This window comes from Thermobia domestica, chromosome 12 (genome assembly GCF_964235325.1).
Source record: "Thermobia domestica chromosome 12, izTheDome1.hap1.1, whole genome shotgun sequence".
Taxonomy (NCBI): domain Eukaryota; kingdom Metazoa; phylum Arthropoda; class Insecta; order Zygentoma; family Lepismatidae; genus Thermobia; species Thermobia domestica.
This window is the reverse complement of record NC_137465.1, coordinates 108,980,716-109,003,048: the sequence shown is the minus strand read 5'-3', so window position 1 is coordinate 109,003,048 and position 22,333 is coordinate 108,980,716. Positions and strand designations below refer to the sequence as shown.

At 35.8% G+C, this 22,333-nt stretch overlaps 1 protein-coding gene across 1 annotated transcript in view; it reads left to right on the top strand.

Annotated features, from left to right (window-relative positions):
* The window catches only part of LOC145666069 (dual oxidase 2-like), a 363,698-nt gene that overhangs the window by 322,227 nt on the left and 19,138 nt on the right, over nt 1-22,333 (top strand). Inside the window, exons 25-26 of the mRNA XM_081733166.1 lie at nt 2,463-2,556; nt 8,683-8,893. Of these exons, the coding sequence (XP_081589292.1) occupies nt 2,463-2,556; nt 8,683-8,893 (305 nt within the window). The remainder of the gene's footprint in view (nt 1-2,462; nt 2,557-8,682; nt 8,894-22,333) is intronic.

Genomic DNA, 22,333 nt, shown 5'->3' with positions numbered 1-22,333 from the left:
ATATACCAGTATTTTTGTAACTATAGCCACGTGTGATTTCTAAGATGACGCTAAGATTCAGATTATTTTTTTTAAAGTCTTAAAAGATATTTTAATCTTAATGAAGAGGAATTCTAAGAGAAATTGTTACAGATAGCTGTCAACTATTTAGATAGCTCTCGAAGCTCTAACGTCTTTTTACTCTTTCTCTCCAGTGCCATTTCGCAACAAAGCAAGACCCACAAAGTGTCTTTGGTATCAAGATCATGGCTGGATCCATCAATTCGATATATATATATATATATATATATATATATATATATATATATACAGGGTGTTAATGAACTATACCGACAAACTTTAAGAGGGGATTCCTCACATCAAAATAAAAGAAAAAGTTCACGTACACCTATGGCGAAAAGTGCATAATTTCAGAGCTAGGGCTGTCCAAAATCGTGAAAAAGCCAAATTTCAAGAGGCACCATTTCGAATTCGAGACTGTGGATGGTGGTCCTTATCAGCGTAAATTAAGTCACGCATACGCAATCCAAAAATGCATATTTCGTTAATGTTAAATGGGTGTATACAGATTATTCCCTGCAAGGTGAACTTCCCAGACATGCCATCAACCGAATTTTGAGATACGCTCTGACTTTATGATTGGTCCAAAGTAGGCAAACGATAAGCCCTGATAGCAGTGAATATGGAATCCTTTGGCGCCATGTCGGAAGGTTAAGGATCGTCAGCAGCACGGTCTCTCGTACTCGGGAAAACGCATGGTGCGATGTTTTCTTTCACACTTATAAGTGAAGAAACCGTAAAATACCCCGTGACGAAATACATTTTACCACACGTTATTCCGAACACACACACATACAAACAAACAAAAAAAATAAACATGGAGCTGCCGGTTTCTAACACTTCCGCCTTCTCTCCGAAGTATTGGATGTAAAATGTCAAGGTTTACCTCTTGCCTACTTTGGACCCTTCTTGAAATCAGGGTATATCTGAAAACTCTATTGAAAACATATCTGAGAATTGCACCCTCTAGGGAATACCCTCCAAACCTATTGACAATTAATGAAATATGCACTTTTGGATTGTGTATGCGTGGCTTCTTTTACGCTGATAATAACCACCAGCCACAGTTTCTGGAATTCAAAATATTTCCTATTGGAATTTTGTTTTTTCGTGATTTTAAACAGCCCTAGCTCTGAAACTGCACTTTTCGCCACTTTCCATATGAACTTTTTCTCTTATTTTGATGTGAGGAATCACCTCTTACAGTTTGTCGGTATAGTTCATTAACACCTTGTATATATATTATAGCAGTATTTGTATTAGAGTTGTATAGTGTGTGTACAATGGGCTAAGCTAATATTGTATTGTATGTTTGAACTTATGTTTAAAATACAGTATTAAATTGTGCTAACCTATTCAACGGATACGGCCCAAGTAGAGATAGATGGAATCGGGCTTCAAAAGATTCGGAGATCTGAATGTAAAACTCAAGGACCTAAATCTGTACTTAATCGAGTTTCTTGGGCTTTATTACGCGTTCTAACGTAACGACGCTAGATTCGAGGGCTCCATCAGAACAACCTTCGTTATATCAAACCAGTGAGATACTCATCTGAGCTTTCACGATAGAACATAAAGTTCTCTGTTGTTTAGTTAGATATTTGGGATTTAATATTCAAAATTACGCATGCAACCTGCATATTTTTAAATGAAGTATTGTTTGTGTGCAATATAAAAAGTGGCGAAAATCTTGAAATGGTTAAAATGTTTATTTCCAGAGTGTAACGAATTTGTTCTTTCGTGAAACTTCTCTTCACTCCCAAATAAAACTAATTTACAGTTGACTAAATATATTTAAAATGCAACTTTCACGAGAACGGATCTAATAATTTTGTTTATTATTCATAACGCAATTTTGTTTTATAATATCCCGCATTCGTTTCTCTAGAAAAACTAGAGAGGATTATTTACTGATGAGGTTAAAAACAGCCCTAACGATCTTGTTTGTAACACATTATCAATAATTCTACACTTATGCCAATTATGTCTCAACATTACGAAAGGAGCAAGTTTAATGATGTGAATTTGTTCCTGAATTTGAACTTATTGTGAAATGGTTTCTTGTAATTGCCAAATGTACGTGGTTAGTTCCTTGTGATCGTCAAGTGTAAAATTTGTACCTGTAATGGTAAAGCATACCGGTAAGTCTTTGTTATATTTTAAAACCTTCTGTACTTTGGGAATATATACATAATACGAAACATACATGGAATACTGAACAATAATTGTATTTTGAATATATTTTTTGAGGACCAACATTCATAAGTAAACAATACTCAGAAATTTTATCTGAAATCTATTTCTGTGGAAAAATATCAGTAATACTTATAATGAGATTTAAACACACCTTGGTCGTGAAAGCATTAAAATATAATACATTTATTATCAATCTGTATTTTCAGTAATGCACACTATCGGACACGCCTTTAATTTCTACCACATTTCTACTCAAACATCAGATGATTTGACGTGCTTATTCAGGAACTTTCATCATTCGTAAGTATTAATATGATAGTTATCTTAGTCTTGCCAGCTCTTTACGCTTCGTATCAAATTACTTTTTAAACAATCATAGCGAAATCCTGCAATATTTGAAGATGTTTTGCTTAATAGTATGTAAGATTGACAAAGGAAACTTTACACATAATATGTCTTTTCAAATTCTGACTTCATTTTATCAAGAAACAGTTCCGATCACAAAAAAATATATTCATATGAACTACAGTTAATGATATTTAAGGTTTCCTTCTTCACAACCATAAATATATCTAACTATAATATTGATTAAAGGAATGAGAAACGACCAACGTAAGGAAGAAAATACAACAGTTTATTATTGTTGGTACTTGGTTATTTTGGCGTTTCCTTAGATGCAATTTCCAAGTTTAAGATTAAATCAACGTCACTTATATATAGTAGATTTCATTTACCTTGTGAAAGTAAGAAAAAATGATTTTGATGAGGATGGACTGTCGCTCTTTCATTATAACATAGTTTTGGATCGTCCTTAGCATAAAACTGAGTTTGGGAAGTGGTACGTGGAGGATCGAGCTATCTCAGATCTTCACGAATATGAAAGTGAAAGGAAGTGATCGTTATCAGAAAATGAGGGATAGCATTAGCGTAATTTTGTGCATATTTTAGAATATTCGTGTAGCTGCGTCGCACGTATCCTAGGAATAACATGATTGATTCGAGCTATGCCTACGAGTATATGGTGTTGCGTCCGTGTGAGGATGTTGATAAAATGGTTGCATGCTTCCTGACTCAGTGTGTATACATTGGCTGCATGGTTGTAGATGTTAGTTCCAGTGGAAAGCTGAAGTTCATGAGTTTTCAGAGTGCAGTGGATGATCTGAAGACAGTTTGTGGGTTTCTAAGCGGCTGGATGTGTTCTTTGAATCGAAGTTTCTTGTCCAAATAGATTCCTTGATAGGTGATACATGGTTGAAGTAAACGAGGGTACTAGCATGCAGTGTGATATGGATTGGTGCATGACAAGGTTTTCATGTGAAGTATGTAAGTTTACTCTCAGCACATAATTTTATTTATCAATTGGCAAAGTACATTATCATTTAATTTACTCTCTTTAGCAGGAAGAAAAGGATATTTAGGTATAGTTGCTTTGCAGTTACGTATTGTATCATTTTATGGTATAGTGACTAATATGAAGTTAACATGTTGGCAGTCGCTGGAAGATTTTCCTTCATGTAGCTCTATAGGCGGGAGTTAATACTGTAGGGATTAAATTTCTCTGGTTGTCTCAGTGACTTTTCCTTTTTTCTTTTTTGTTTTGTTGTATTTTTTAGACTTTATGTTAACTCTTTCTTCTCTTTCAATTTTCTTACCGTGTTTTATAGATGCATTCTTTTCTGAGGTTTTCTTTCGTTGTGGTTAATTATTATTGTATATGGATTTGGCCTCTAGAGACTCTAAGAATATGGAGTTACTTGTTGAATATCTTATTAATTGCTAAATACATATTTCTCTTGATTCATGATCTCTCTTCCATATTGAAAATTGTTAAACATTTACAAATGCTGGCATTACCGTATACAATTTCAGCAATATAATTAGCAACTAAAGCTATTTTAATCGATTACTTTAGACGGGCTTGAAAATTTATGATTTTAGTTTAAATGACAAGAGAAAAATGTTTTACTTCATGAACTTTAAGACATTAAGATTTTCAAATAAGACTTTAACAGTTTATTTAATAAGCTATTATTTCCTTTGCTCTTGTATTAAAGAACGAATCGTTTAAGATGTTAGTCTATTTCTCGGATTCTGATTTGATATCATAGAAAATTGTTTTACTTATTACGATCAGTATGCACTGAGGAGAAGCACCAGCACCACACGTGATATTGACTGTTCTAAAGTCTACACGTAATATTAGTATTCATTTCCCATGTTGCTGTTTGTTTTAAAACTCTGAAACTCTCAAAATGTATGAGGAAAGTTGGAAATAAAAACGAGGAGTAAAATGTCGTACACACAATTGATTTACGAGTAGAAATCGAATTGATGCACTATTGGGTGTTCAATTTTTCTTCAGTGAAGTCACTATCAGCATTCAGCTACAGAAAATGTAGCTAACAATGTGAAGAAAAGAATCTAACTTACCGCGAGTTCCGAACTAGTCCAAGTTACTGACGTTTCAAAAAAATTTACAAAATATGTTGGTCTCTGATATACCGGTACTGTATTTTCTTGCATTTTCTTATTTCTGGTATGTTTCATTATTTTTTTTTTACCTTTTATCGGGGTTAAAATTATAGTCGGATACCATAGTTCATTACTGTACTTCTAACTTAAATTGGTGAATTGATTGGTGAAGGATTGAGTCATAGTGAGAACTCAAGGTAACAATTTGAACTATACGGTTGTATCAAATGAAGGAGGAAACTAATTCGACATGATCATTTGAGGATATAAGAAATATGAATAATATAAATGTATACAATAATCGAAGAAACTACGTAGGAAGAGGAAGATACAGGTACACTCTTTTCTTAGCATGTAGATATAGAAGGCTATTTCGCGCGTACAATATATACTATTCGTTTATTTGTCAATAGAAAACGTTGTAATTTGTATACTCCACTAATGTATATGGGTATCACATGGAGACAGTTTTTGCAATAAAACCTTTTTAGAAGCAGAAACAATCAAAACAAAAATGTTCTACTTTTCAGTACTTTTAAAAAGTTAGAGATGATGAATATAAACACGTCAGGTGCATTGGAAATGATTATAATCGCTAATAACTCATTCTCTTACTGATCTTCAAAAGTAAAGATTAGAATTAACACGTTGGCCGCCATGTGCATAATTCTGATGCACAAATAGTGGGGTGCTAAATACCCCGAGATATGGCTTGGCGGCTAACGTGTTAATCAATATGTTCTACTTTCTTATATACAACCAACTGTAAACAATAGCTATCTATCCAGAAAAGATTTTAAAATTTAGATTTGAGTACACAAACTGAAAAGAAAATAATAAAAATAAATGACAAACATATATCTAGGTAGATATTGACAATTACAATGCAGTACATGATATGATTAAAGATGACCTTCTAGACTATTCTTGCTACAGCCCGATACAATCATTTCACATTGAAATGTGCGCCAATCTGAATTAATTATGTTGATTTAACAATGAAAGGTGATTAAAAAAAACAATCATAGCAGTATACCAGTTAAAGTTTATTTTTTTAAAATCTTCAAAACATATAGTTTTGTAAGGCTTCGCTAAGGTAGTCTGTTAAATTTATCATAAAGTCTGTTTTCAAATTTTAAGGTGATTTAAAAAAAACAATCATACCAGTAGACCAGTTAAAGTTTTTTTTTAAAAAATCTTCAAAACATGTAGTTTTGTAAGGCTTCGCTAAGATAATCTGTTAAATTTATCATAGAGTTTGTTTTCAAATTTTGCAATAGAATACATGACAAAGGAGAGTTTGGCAATGATGTTGTCAATTACAAATGTAATTTAATAGAGACAGTAAAGACAATTTCTTTATTAATCGAAATCAGATAAAGAAGAACGTACCTACAAGTAATGGAAAATGGAATATACTTTTTCTGTTTAACGTACCACCTTAAGCACTTTAAGTTAAAGGAGACGAATGAATAATGAAAGTGAATTGTGCTCTCTCACTGGAAATCGAATCCCGGAACCAATGCACCAGAAGCACATGCGCTAACCGCTGGATTTGATTTGATTTGGTTTTAAGTTTAACGTCTCTTTCAGTAGCGAGGCTATGTGAGACGTGGATCGACAGATTAACATGGGATACGAATCACATGAGTCACCGCAGGAAATCAACCTGTGTCTGGTGCGTACACTAACGTAACCACTGAGCCAGCGAGGAAAGCCATAAAGGAAAAGGGATCACATTTATTCACCTTGTAGTTGATATGAATCTAAACTTAAAACTAACATAATGGTATTAAATTTGAGAATCTGAGAAGTACCTATGTGGGCTAAAACTAAACGTTGGAAAAAGAAACAACTAAAAAATATGATTCGAACTAAGCTGCTTGTTTGGAGTTTTGAAGCATGTGAGAAGAAATCACTAGTTTTTGGTACCAAGAAAGTTATTAGTGATGGCAAGAAGTGCGAACATAAAATAAAAGCGCGAATATGAATGACAAAGGACCATTTAAAGAAGAAGTAGAAGAAGATATATTTTCTGGATCTTTGAATAAGCCATGAAAAACAGATTCATCAAATGTTTAGTATGAAGTATTGTATGGTGAAGTAACAGCGACGAGAAACGATTAAAGGCGAGAAGAATGGGTAAAATTGAAGCATAAGGAAATGCTATGAATAGTAAGAGAGGAAAAACCAATATTCGGTATACACTAACAAAAACAATTCGAATTTGCGGGGAATTCTTGGATAAAATGCTTTCTGATGGAAACACCATGCCACGACTTGAGTTTAGTGTTTAAAGATGTTACTCGAACCTCCTAACCGGTGAAACAGAAGTATTTAATATGGAACACACTTCGGCCATAATTGTTGCTTTCATTTATGGTACATATATTGTTTCCTACGATGCAGTCTTCCAAGACAATGCCCAAATAACTAGAGCCAGACCTGTTTAACCTTGGCTTGGGGAACACCAGAATGAAGTTCAACATCTCCTCTAGCCCGCTCAATTCCTCGAGCTGAACATTAGTGAACAACTATGGTCAGTTTTAGAGAAGCGAATCTACATGAACAAGGTCGACTATTTCTCTAGAAACGATTCGGAGTTATACAATATGCATGGATTTCGCGATTAAACCAGATCCTCTACAGCTAAAGTTAGTCCAACTCTTCGAAAATGTCAATTGTTTCAATAATGCTGTACTATGTTCATGTGTTTTTATTACTTTCGTAACTATATACGAATATAGTAACAGACACACGTGCAAACGCGTATGTATTTGTTAATATGGTATATACAGGTGTTCTACGATTATACAGTGTATCCAGTTAATACGGGTGTTCCGGGAATAAACTGACAAAGCAAATAGAGAAACAAATGTCTGCGACTTTGAAATGAAAATGAAATGAAATCTTTGAGTTTTACGTCCCACGCTTATGCCGGTTAGGCTAAAGGAGTCGGTGATAATGAGTAATGAATGAAATGGTGGAATGAAGAAAGTGGGAGGAAACGGGAGAACCCCAAGAAAACCCACGCACACGATGTTTGTCCACCACAAACTTTACTTGGCTGGGGCTGGGTAACCCGAAACCCCAAGCGCGCGACTTTGATTGTAAAATTCAAATTACGAAGATAGGGTCAATTTAAGGTAATTAGTGGAATTGGTCGCAGAGTGGCTACCTTAAATTGGTTCCATCACCGTAATTAGGCGTTTCTCACCGAAGTCGCAGATAAAACTTTTCTTCCCTTCAGTTCCTGAACAATTATGCAGAGTTTGTTGATTTATTTCTGGAACACTTTATATTATATATACATATGATATTCCAAAAGTGGCCCCCACAGACTACAGAGCGCTATTATACAGGTCAAAATAAAGGGAAAATGCTATGTCGGATGCCTCCTTCAGCCACTATGACGAATCAAAAATTTCACTATGAGGCAATGTCCTAGACTAAACTTGAAGCCATTAGCATTATTCTACGAATTCATCAAACAGCTGCATCGGTTGTTACGCTACTAAGTAGTGCTAATGTGAACGTCCATCGATTTTAATTTTCATCTGGAAATAATCGCTGTAACTGTCTGATGTGTTGATATATTTACGGTTGGTATATTTATGCTGTGGTTCTTTATCTACGACATTGCCATATAATACAATTCGCGTCTCTAGAGGAAAATCCGAAAGGACACTATTATATATATTTTTTACTTTATTTTCACTTGTAAAATGGTGCTCTGTAGTTTGTGGGTGCCATTTTTAGAACACCCAATATCTATCTATATGCGTGTGTGTGTGCGTATGTGAATGTATGTTTGTATGCTTGTGTGACTGATATAATACACATACGACTTTCCTCTTGATCTATTTCTTTATTTTGCACATTTGTTTTCTAAAAAAAAAAAAAAATCTTGTGTTTTTATTGTTGATAGTAACCATGATTTTGTTTCAAAAATAGCACACATGAGATTCCCAAATTCCATTACTGGTGCTGGCAAACGATCACAGGAGTCACAGGCATCATCCTCGTGATTTTAACAGCGTTTATATACATCTTTGCCTTACCATTTGCCAGGACACGTCTGTATAATTGGTTTTGGTTTGCCCACAACATGTACCCACTGTTGTATTTGTTCATGATCTTGCATGGAGCTGGGAGGCTTATACAGGTAATTAATAATATCACACTGATAACGATCTTTTTGTGTCTGCACGTTCATTACAGACGAACATTGCTCTATGTTACGCTTTATAGGATTAGACTGTGTAATTGTTGATTTACATTTAAGCTGTGTCACTCTCACACACGAGAAAAAAGTTTCCGAGGATTATATTTATTATGGTTAATAATTAACTGGAATTGATATAACATTCATGGAACTACAGGATGTGATAGCAGACAGTTCTAGTAATAGGGAGCAAGAAACGGATGTAAGTGTTTGTACAACACACAAAGCTCTTTAAAGTTCAATTCAAACTATACTCCTTGTTAAACAAAAGTTTGTTCTCTTGTAAGTTTGTGGTAATTCTTTCTGTATATTAGTTCCGATCAGCAATATTATTAATTCTCTCGTTGGTCAAATCAGATATAATAATTTTGCAAGTATATGCTACTTCTGTATACCGAGTGTTCCACTCCCACCCAAACCGATTTTTCGTTCTTAAGTCATTCTCTAATTAAAATATTGAAATGAAATTTTCAACAGATTTACCTTATTTTATGCGAAGTGTAACGACATCATAACATGTGTTAGAAGTGGCCATCAATTGCGTCTAAGTAAATTTGAACTCGACGCTTCACATTTCCAAAAGTTGCTGCTAGTAGTCCGCTGTCACTAGTTTTACTAACATATTTCTTCGCTGGTATCTAAGTGGTGGACTTACTGGGTGCATGTCTACTTCCAAATTCAGGAACACTTGTTGACATTCCTTTTTCGAGTCTATTTTTAGGATGAACAATGAAGACACGTTGTTCAACTATGTAGTAATGCATTTTTTTTCGCAATTTCCTGTACAGTTATATTTTCACCATACACGTAAGTAACAATCACTTCCTTCCGACACCACACTGAGAACTGAGTTAGAAAAAGCAGAATACAAGAAACAGATGCATGGTGGATCATGAGTAAAAGAAACACTTCCTAGGTATACCAGAACCGAAGGGAACTAACTAGCAACTACTTGGCAGACACATCACCCCACAATTTGATACAGTGGACCATCGATTTACGAACCTCTCAATTCGTAAATGAATCGGGTTACAAGCAAGTTACGTGATCAAACTTCCTTCGGTTTTTAGGGTAGACACTGACGTACACACATTTGTGTACCTACAATTCCACTCACACAGTAATACTAATGCACTTTTGCCTAAATATATCTGTCAGAATGCTGTGATGATAAAATACATTTTGTTCTTTTTTTGTTTTTCTAGCTTTCATACTTTTTGTTGAATTTACTGTTACTTATTTGTCTTTAAAAGGAATATTGCTATTTTCATTCTATATTCATTATCACATAAAACAGTTAAAATGTTATAAAAAATTATACAAAACTTATAACAAGAATGTATATACGTCAATTTCAATGGGAAAAATAATTTCGTTTCACAGACACCGTTATGGAACGGATTAAGTTCATAACACGAGGATCCACTTTATTTCTAACTGAATTGAGAAACTCTCTCCTAGTGGTCCTAAATTGACCTAAAATTTCCTTAATAGGAAAAAAGCAACAAAATAGCAAATAGGAAACTGAGCCTTTTTTGAATCAAATTCTGGAATCCAAGGAAATAGTCGTGTTGAATTACAGTCCAAATTTAGGGGACCTGCCTCCCTTTTGTTGAAAGCAGAACGGCACTGGAGAAGGCAAGGGGGCGGGTGGCTCCCCCAACTGCCCCCAGACAAGTTACATAAAACTATAATTTTCGGTATACAAATATATATATATATATATATATATATATATATATATATATATATGTTCTCCAAAAATGTTCTCTGATCCTCCATTTGCCCTCTTCATAAGAAATTTAGCGTCGTCGCTTATTAAGAAGAATCAATAAGCTTCAATTCTATTTAATTTCTTTTAAAGTCTTCCTTTTATGAAATATTGGGAAACGACCATCTCATATCTCTCATCCCCCCACTATAGTAAGAACTTACAGCATTGAAGAAGTGGCCATATTGTAGAAGTTACAACATGTGCTCCCTATGAAGCCACTTTGTGGTAATAGTTGTTTTATGCTCATTAATACTGGAAGAATTAGTCAAGTAAGTGCAAGTGTCATGAATTACTGTGTATTTTGTGTATGTGTGTTCGTTTTACTATGTCTCCTAGCAAATGAAGTGAAGAAAAAAGTTCTTTAATAATATTGAAAAGTATGAACCTTATTTTATTTTTATGGACCAATATATTTGTCACATTTCCTTATTATATATTTTTATAATCCATATTTTTATAATCACGCGTACACTGAGAAAAAAAAGTTTCGTTCTGACTGGTTGGAGAGAATAGTTATATTGAGACATTGTAGGATTTTTCCTAAAAAACCGCTATACATCATTCGTTGTCCGTATCCCACACTTGTAAGGGATGGACCTCACATCATGCAGCGGCAGTATACAAACTTTTGCCAGAATGTTGTTGGTGCAGACGGTAGACGTATGAAAAAGACCTTTGGTCAAAGAATGCATTTGTACCACTGTAGCATACAAAAAAAGTGAAATATCCGGACAGATTGACAGGGAACGAGACATCGTGATTGGAGAGGAAAAACGAAGACAACACTCATAATTCATGGAACCACAGATACAATGTCCTTCACGGGAGTGGGCTATAGTCCTGCTATGTGTTCAGGTTAACGTTTAGATGGTAGTCTATTCCCTATAGGCGTGGATACTTACATGTCTCCAGCTGACTCAACGTTCGCTGCATAATGGATTCTACTGTCTACTTGGTTCCGAACTTACTGGATTAACGTTAAGCCATTTCAGATTGCAGAAGTGTAGAAAGCGCAGAAAGACCACTATTTACAAAGTAGACTGATGTGGTAAACCGGAACGTCTGGGAGCACTAGGCACTGGTGTTATATATTGTAGTTTCACCATTCATTTCAATATCGGCATTTATTTCTTATTATCTTCTTAGCCTAAACTTATAATCGCACGACGTAAAAAGTAAAACAATATCAATACCACCTATTCTATTCTTCGGTGTTGGAGCGTTACTTCTGAGCTGGAAGATACTAGGTTTGTTCAGACTTTGTTTATCGGTAGGCATTTTCATAAAGCTCTCAACGTTTCTTTTCTTTCATTTTCATTAAATTTGGCTTCATCATTTCAATTATTGTTTCTTTCCATATCCTTAAAATGTAAGATTTCATTTTCTTCCTTACGTCAAACGTCTCTACCCAGAAGAACAATAGGAAAGTCAATTATTTAAAAAGCAAATCAAGAGCTTCACTAGAGCAAAATAGAATGATTTAAAATACAATTCTCGCAGTACATGCTTGAGAAGTTGAGAATTTCGTTCCCAATATTCCTGTTGATAACGGATTGTAGTTACAAGTCAGTACTTTTTAATACAAGCTTACTCAAGTTTATGTAATCACTCTAATGGAATAGTTTTAACCACGGTAGGTTTAATAAACGTGGAATTGGTTAATGTAATTTAAGTAATATTGAGAACAAAAATTTTCATTAATGAAAAGTGTTCAGTTTCATTGGTTTCCAGGAGATTTGTGTAATGTGTGAGAACGTAATAGGAAATAAAAGCATCTGTTAATGTAAAACAAAACATATTTTACTCTCCGTTCCCTCTTACTTTTAAACAGCAATAAACAAAACTATTTGTAACTTTCCCATATTTAAAAATAGTATTGGTTAGTGCTGTTTCACTCCCACACTTATATACAAAACGGAAAATTGTACACGTCACAGGTTTGTTAACGACTATGAGCCATGTGTAGAGCACTTAGCAGAAAACTGGCAGCGATTTGTTAAACAATATTTTTTTTTAATTTTCTTTAACAATTCCTGAACAACCAATGGCTGTACTGATCAATGCATTTAACAGAAGTACTAAATCAATAGTACGTAAAATTTTTCTTGCTTTTTCCTTTTATTGGGAGACAACCATCTTTTCAACTTGAAATCAGAATATTAGCCTACATAATTGAATTGGCGCTAAAAAGGAGTCTGTAATCGCGTATGTTTACATACAATACTTCTATTATTTCATTATCTATCTATCTATCTATCTATCTATCTATCTATCTATCTATCTATCTATCTATCTATCTATCTATCTATCTATCTATCTATCTATCTATCTATGATGTCTTTTCGTAAGGTTATTTTATAGTAAAGTTGTACTATTAGCGATAACTATTTTTCTGCTTCAGTAATTCACTAGAAAATCAGCGTGCTGTAGTTATAGTGGCATTGTTTAAAGTCGTTTAGAAGTAAGACGGGACAGATAATAGTGACAGCATATACTAGAGTGTTTGAAAGTTCTTCAATAATATAGCATCCATTAAACTTTGTCCTTGTATTTTTCATTTTCTAAAGGTGGAGATGAGTCAATCTTACTTTCAGTCATTCATACAGTTTTGGCCAGAAAATAAGCAATACGTTAAAATTTAAGAATGGAAAATTAATAAAAAGAGAGATACAGAACTGAAGTAGTTCCCTTAAAATCTGAAAGGGAGAGAGTAAAATCAAATTATATAGATTAAGAGAAAAATAGTTATTTTATTCAATGGATAAAAATGTGACTAATGTTTACGTATATACGACATATTGTTTGGCCATTATTTATTTTAAGTTTACGTTTTTAGAAACGTTAATATTCGGATGTTCAACTTGAATTTCGTATTATTTACTTTATATAGTGATCCAATATATAAAAATACAGAGTTATTTTTGTTAGAGGTAGTTTCTTAATTATTATGATATATTCTGCTGTAGATTTTAAAACTATTCTATGCTATGGGAAGTTTTGTAGAACATTCCACCTGTCAACAGAAAGAATAAGAGTGGGATTTTTAAAATATGGTTTCAGCATCACAAGAATAAATACCAGCTCCGATCTCTCTATTGAAGTAGAGGTAGATTTAACAAATTATTCTTCTTAGTCTCCCTCCTTTCCCACTTTAAGGGGATGACGATTCTGATAAATTTCCATAAAGCTCTGTCCTGGAAGTCTTCCTCTTTTAGACTATTCTCCTAAAGTCATTCTTAACCATTGTATAAGGCCCACGTTGGGGGCGAAATTGTATACGGTGCACGATGGGGCGCCAAATTGTATAAGGCCCACATTGGAGGCCAAATTGTATACGGTGCGGGGCTCCTCGATGCAAGGTTCCAAATGCTGTAAGGTACGGAGGCCATGTAGAGAGAAGAAGGAGGCGAACCTGTGATGGTGGGGTGAAGAGAGAGAGAGTGGTGGCATGCAATACAGCTGCAGCTACAGTATCGAAACAACTCAATAGAGAGATGTTCCCCACTCTAATTTGCATATACCGTAAGGTCGAGTTCTCTCTCTCCCTTTGACAGAAGTCTTACTTCACACCGGGGAAGACTATCTGTCATCGTGGGTCCCATGAACTATCAACACGAAATTTTTGCGGTAGAAACTGAAAAGGAATGTTGAGACTCTTTAATTTTTCACAATTTAGATAGATAGAAAATTTGAACTATTCCTATGTAGATCTATGCTGCATTTATGAATCTAAAGAAAGTTCCGGTTATGGGATCTACATAGGTCTCATAGTTCATGTGGCCTACCTTGATCATATGTTCTCGAAATGACTCATGAACTACGAAGTTAGTAGCGGGCTCATGTTAACATGAGACTGAGTCTAGTTGCACCAACAGAATACTTATTAAAAGGAATACTATTAGCAGTAAGTTGCCCTGAAACCGCCGAACGACGTCCACATGAAAAACAGAGATTACAAGTCATTTATTACACTTTTGTTACTCACCACTCAGCTTGTGACCATCAAGGTTACCAGCAAAGGATTCTATAACGAGAAAAATCCAGTGTTGTGAATTTTGAATTTTTAATATAACTTCTCCATAAATAAAAAAAACTTTGTACACTACTCACAAAAGCACTGTACACTTTAAAAAATGATTATTATTCTTCGCAGTAGCTACTGTGTAATTAATAGACAGTTTTAAGTCCACGCGTGTATTAGTGAAGTGATTCTCTTCTGTAATGTCCTAGGTGATGCGGGATCTTCATAAAGTTTCTTCAGTAAAGGTGACTTGGGTTCATCACACGTTACTGAGACGTATGTTAAGTGGTTCAAAAGTCCCACAACTCAAGATGTAACGGTCTTAACAAAAAAAAATACTGTTCATGGAGTGTAACTCCGTGTTACAGGTTTAAACAAAAGAAGAGTGTGTCCATGGTATATCTTCGCACACTACAGTCCGAGTACATTTTCACATTGATAGCCGAACGTGGTGCCTATCAACACCCCTATCTATCTCTCGGTAATATAAAAAACAAACAAAACAAAGGTGATAAATTAATAGACTCACACTCCCGATGGGGTCATATATAAATGCTACTCCCCCTCTCTTTCCAACTAAATAGATATATACCTTTTAGCTAAGTTTTCACTTGCCACGCAGTTTGATTTGACTAAAACATGGAGCCACACGACAGGCTCCAGATTACGACGTCAAGTGCCTCGTGGCTTCTCTGTCAGTTGTAGATATCAGGCCCGCAGGAACTCACTTTTAGTCTGTGGTCTGCTTTATGGGCTAACGGTTCCCTGACTGACAGTAATTTCGGTTTTGTCTAAGTAGGTCACCACTTTATACACTTATATAATGTTTATACAAATACTTGGGTGAGTTCTAATTAGCGCTCCTTATACTTTGATCTTTTACAAATAATTTGATATATAACACCAGACCTGCCATGCACAGGAAGACATCAAAAACAAAGAAAATAAAACATATTAAAAAATACACATTCCCCCATTCCATCGAGCACACACGTGACAGATAGTGTCATCTATAAACAAACAATGGCAAGCGAGGGTGTAAACACAATACAGAATTTAACCTATTTACACTCACCCCTGCTTATTTAACATGTATTAAGAAAAATTAAACATTATACTAACAACAAAACACAATTTACATGATTATTGTACTATAATAGATAACTGTCATTACTTTGTGTAGGGGTAACAGACCTTTTTTCTTCCTAGTCCATCTGCAGCTGAGGGCTGTCATCCATTTTTGCAGACGGAAGCTGCTCAACGGGTTCAAGAAACTGCCTGTAAATAGTACTTATCAAGCGTACTATTAAAGTACGTTATACTTTCGGAGATGGGACATACCGTAATAAATAAACATAATTTGTATTCGGTTGCATCCAAAAACCTTTAAATTTTAAATATATTCAAATTTTCATAAAGCCAACTCAAATTTTTAAAATCATATTCATACGCCAGTGGCTGGCGCTAGGTCCGTCCTCGGGTTGGCGAGGTGAGACGGGGTAGGTGCTAGAAAACGTCATCAACTCGGTTTTTGACACAGTATTGTTTCCAAGAAAACAGCACCAACGTGCGACTTGAGTACAAAAGAGATGTTATCGTCTGCACGGCGCTAGGTCTGAGAGTAGCAAACCCGTCTCTCATAAGCTAGGCATGGACATACAATAATAGTTTACTACACAAGCTATATCTGAGTAGTCCAATCTCTGGGCTCGAATATTGTAGTTAGCTGGAAACAGTTGTACTCTCTCTGCTGCAGTACTTGTGTGTTTCGCTGGAGGCTACGAGTTCAGTGAACTGTCAGTTGAACATTTTCAAAACGTCTTCAGAGAAAAAAACGCAATGTTTGAAACTCTTCCAGCCACTTCTCCATGAAATAACTATATATTCTATACAGATAATATGAATAATGTTGGCTTTTATCTTTAAATTAACATGACAGAGATATTCAAATTATTTAATATAATATACAATTGATTAAAGATTTACATAAAATTTCCATTTTGATATGCAAAAACTCTGATATCTCATTTGCATATCAAATTTTAAATGAAGTGCACACTAGGTCTATACAGCATATAATCTGTTTTCTTGTTGTGCTCTCTTTCCTTGTCTTCCCATCCACTTCCATTGCCATCACTCTTCTGACTACATAGAAGTTGTTCTTCTCATTAGATCGCCATACCGTTGCAGCCTTCTTCCTTGGATCTTAGTACATATCTACAAGTTTGGTTGTTGTTTCCTTTACTCTCATTCCTCTCTTGGTCTCTTCTTGTTATTCCACACTCCAGCGCAGCAGCTCCGTACATGTTTGCTGGCTTAACCACTATTTTGTATATTATTATTATTAGTTTAGTTCTTCCGTGATTCTGCGGTCGCACATGATGTCAGATACTTTCTTTCTATTCCTCCATCTTTCTTGCATTCTGTGTTATTTTCACATCCAAATCATCATTCTTGGAACAGAGGAGCCTCGATATATATATATATATATATATATTAAATAATCTCCTCAATAGTTCTTCTTGCAGCCTAACTTCCGTATTACCTTCTCCATTGAACTGAGATGTTACATTTTCTTTGTAATAATTTTTAGGCCTTTATCTCCGCAAGACGCCCGGAACTATACTTTCCTTTTAACTTCTATCCTATTTATGTTGCATAGTAAAATATCATACACTAGGGCAGCCCTGCCCACGGCGAGCAGATTGTGGAAACTCTCCTCGTGAACGCTCACGAGCATTCTACGGGCAAATACCATTGTTCGTGCTTCGTGGATCTTCGGATTTCGTCGTTAGAGGAGCGCAAGTGTTGTCAACCTTGGCGGTAATCACTAGCTTACCAAAAAAAAAGTATGTATGGTAACTGATTGCTATTTAGTGTAAAGTGTTTTTTTACAATGTGGTAACCGTTAACTATAGACAATACAAACTTGTAACAGCAATCAAATGATAAACTATGTACGTTCCTTTTCTTCTTTTTTCTTTCCTTTTGTTAAACAAGGATGTGGGTTTGTTATATCCGAGTGTGGGTTTGTTATATTATGTTGTTTCGCTTTTTAGGAAAAGAGATAATCTGTTGATACGAAAAAAACTCTAGCACTTATTTGTAATTATCTAAGTATTATCTCCAGAAAATTAGCTTATGCATGTATGTGTGTACGAATAGGCTTAGCAAGGGGTTGGTTGTAGAGATTAGAAGCCACTATTACACTATCAATAGGAAGAATAGTATTTCTTACTCCACTTTTAAAGTTACTTTGATCGCAAAGAATCAAACAAAATATTAAGAGAGACAAAGAGATTTTCCATTTTTAAGAGTGACCCTTAGTGACTGCAATTAGTTTTTTTTAACAAGGAGTGTCTTTTTAATAAGGAAAAATGTATTGTCCCTGGCTGGTTGCTTGCCGGTGGCTTGTTAAAAGTGAAAAAGAAAGTTAAATTATTTCAACGACTGAAGCTACACGCTTGTCTTTCTTCGATAGTTACTGACTGATTTTGAAAGTCACAATGTTGTAGGCCTACTGTAATAGCGTAGGCCTACTGTAATAGCGTAGGTCTACTGTAATAGCGTAAATTCGGAAGGAAACGTTCCAACTGAATGATACGAACAATTATTCCCAATGTCTTGAACATGAAACGTGGGTTGCACGGATAACGCTTAAAGTAGGCTGGACTGCACTGGAATTTCCTTCCGGCAAATTAGTGTTTGGTCGGAACTCAGTTCTTCTGTGTAATTGTCTCAACAACATTATAACATTTCTTTTAGATAATAATAACTAACTAACTCTATGGCCTATGGAACCCGAAGGTTCAATGCCGCCTTTACAAAATATTTCCACTAACTTCTGTCCTTAGCCAACTGGATCCAGTTTCTACTCTGTACTCTTATTTCTGCAAGATCCATCTTAATATTGTCTTCCCATCTACGCCTAGGTCTTCCTAGTGGTCTTCTTCCAATTGGGTTTTCAGTTAAAATTATGAAAGCGTTTCTAATTTCTTCCATTCTGGCTACATGGCCTGCCCACCTGAGCCTTCTACACTTAATAACCCTAATAATGTTAGGTGAGCGGTATAAACTATGCAATTCCTAGTTATGATTTTCCTCCAATCCCCATTTTCATCCCTCTTTGGTCCGAATAATAATAATAATAATAATAATAATAATAATAATAATAATAATAATAATACGCATTATTATTATTATTATTATTATTATTATTATTATTATTATTATTATTATTATTATTATTATTTTCAACCTCCCGTCGTTCTCCTATCAATCTAGCAACTAAAGGCGTTTACAACTTAGCAAACGTGAAACGAGTGACAAGTTACAGACCGAGTGCTAATGTAATACAACGTCACGAATTGTGTAAGCAAGCTAAAAAGGTCTGAAACAATTCGTTTCCGATTTTTGCAGTCGTTTTTACGTCTGTAAGATGACATGTTTAATATTAGTTTCTTTCTTTCTTTCTTTCTTGTTCATTTGTTAGTTACTTCAACGCTAACTGTAACCTCTATCATGCGTCTTCCTCGACCAAAAAACGTACCAATTTTATTTCCTGCAGTGTTTTCGCGTCACTGCTTTCGAAATGAGGAGGGGGAGAGCACACCTGCACATTTCACGCTTGCGTCTGCTCAATGCTTATCATCGTGCGAATTTCTGGCCAGGCTTGGCCATAGGTTTTTTGCCATCATGTGTGGTTGGCAACACTTATCGGATGCAGTGGAAGAAGCGAAGCTAGCAGAACCTGTGCTCACCTGTTTTTATCTTCGCTCGTGCTCGCTCACGCTTTGGCTCCGGGAGCCAATTCATGAACAGGCCTGCACTAGGGCATATTAATCATACACTAGGGAATTTCATCCTTCAGATCTTGAGCTGTAATATCTCTGACAACCTTGAATAGGTATTGGCTTAAGGGTCAGCCCTGGTGTAATACAACCTAATACACTCTTCACTACTGTCTCTGCAGGTTCTGCTTGAGGGTAGTAGGCAGTAGACATGTAGTGCTTAAGTCCTAAGGCCTGGATCTCTCTCTTCCACTGATTACTACAGAAATGAGAACCATGGTCCGTCAATATAATTTCGGCCTGCGGACACAGTTTGAGAAACTATTTCAACATCTGTAAGGCCGTGTGAGTGGTTGCGCGACGACATGCAAAAAGACCAACTAATTTAGAGAAAACGTCAACAAAGACAAGGATGTATTGGACACCACCAATACCTCTCACTAGTGGTCCACAAAAATCAGCTGCTATGAACACACCAGGCTTCTCGGGAATAATTGATTTTATTGGCCCACACATATAGGTGTGTGGGGCAGTGGCTTTCTGACAGATGACACAGGACCCGCAGTATTTTCTTATCTGTTCTCTCATTTTGGGCCAAGTGTATGTTTCGGTAAGCTGTTATCAGCTTCGAAGCGGATAGGTGCCCACTTTCATCGTGGTGGTACTGCAGAAGTGGTCGAACCAAAACTTCTGGGATACAAATCTTTACATCATCCTTATCTTTCTTACATAACTTAGCACTAAACAAAATATACTCATGATGTTGACTTTTGATCTTTTTTGAAGTTTCGGCACTCTGTGTCGCCTTCTTCAGAGGACCGTAAAAGGGATGTGACGAAAGCAGTCTGGCAACACTGCAATTAACTTCCGGAGTTCACACGGAACTTCTACTAGCAATGACATTAATGTCTCGCGTAAAACAGGTTTACTATCAAAATCTGTCACGTTACTAGTCTGAGCTGGATAGCGTGAATGAAAATCCGCTTTATTGTCGCGTGAGCGAACAAATTCAAATGAAAAATCCAAATTCGCGAGCCGTAATGCCCAACGTGTAATACGCTGATTTGTCAGTCGACAATACAAAATGAATTTCAATGATTGATGATCACTGCGTACTTTAAATTTCCTTTCTATTAAGTAATTTTTGAATTTAGCGACCTCCTCTACTAAACTCAGAAGTTCCTTCTCTGTTATAGAATACGCCTTCTAGGCACTATTGAAAACTTTTGAAGACATCCCAATGATCCTGTCGTCGCCATTGTCGTCTATCTAATATAAGATACTATTACAGCTCCTATCACTTGCATCCACTTCTAAAATGAACTCTTTATCTGGAAGTGGCTTCTTTAGAACGATTTCTTCTTGGAAAATCTCCTTTATTTTGTCTAAGACATCATCATGCACTGTTTCCCATTTAAACTTAGTGTTTTTCTTTAGAAGATCAAACAGTGGAATAAGTACCTCAGAATAATGATTACTGAAGTGGCGATAATGTTGGAGGAAACCTATCAACTGTCGAACTTCTTTCACCGTCTTCGGAGGTCTAAAGTTTACTACTTTTCTATCTTTTCCCTGTCTTTTCTGATTCCTTCAGCAGACAATTCAAAACCTAAAAGTTTAACATGTGTGCGTGCAAAAACACATTTCTTCAATCTTAGCGTTATTCCGCCAGTTTCTAGCTTAGTGAAAACTTGGTCTAGATGATCTAAATGTTGTTGAAAATTGTACGAGGCTACCGCCAGGTCGTCGACGTACGTTTGACAAAAGCTCTTTACATCATCTCCAAGTACCAAATCAAGTGCCCTTATACATGAAGACAGAGACGTCTTCGTACCAAATGATAACCTGACGAAGCAATACGAAATGCCTTCGTGCACGAATCCAAGATACTTCTAAAATTCCTGTTTACACGTACTTGGTTAAAAAAAAACTACTGCATCGAAAACTGAGAAAATATTTTTGTTGCTCAACTCTTTTAGAACATCAATAGCGGGAATTGGTTGGTCCGTTTCTCCACAAGAGATCCGGGAAAGGGGAAACCATCGATACATAGGCGTATCTTCCCATTCTTCTTCTGTACAACTACCAGTGAATTGCTATATGGCGTGGCAGACTTTTTCACGATTCCCCACGCAAGCCAACGATGAATTTCATTCCGGACCTGATTCTGGTAACAATGAGCAAGCGGGAACATTTTCGCACGAACTGGTTTTGTGTCGGTTAGATGTATCTGATGTTCATAACTTTTAATGCATCCGGGTTTCTCATCGAACAGCTGTTTATGTCTTATGAGGAGGGAGGTGAGTTCTGCTTGTGAAAATCAGTGAGATCAGTGTAGCCATCTACGTGTTCTTTAATATCACGCTCAGTCGCGCGTGTTTGAATACTTTTCCACTCTTCTGGGGAAAACACGGTTCTGGCCAACTCCGCGGGTGTCGGGTATCCTATAACCTTCGACCTTACAGGTGGGTTGCTCTCAACTAGCCTATTCTTCCCTAACACTGTACCCCTCTCAGGAGTGCCAACTCGTCTACCTCTTACAAGTGAATAACCGTTATGTTGATCTCCGCCTTCGAGATCGTCAAAACTAAAAATCTCCTCAATATGTCTGAGCACTAGATCTTCATTTGATATTTCGACGTCTTTGAAACTCACATCTACTTCTACCGGCTTCTTCAAACTGAACACCGCTCTCCCATAGTCTAATACAGCATCAGTCTCAGCAAAGAACTGAGAACCAAGAATCAACTTTCTATTTAACCCTTGCACTACTAGCGACACAGTTTCAAACTGTT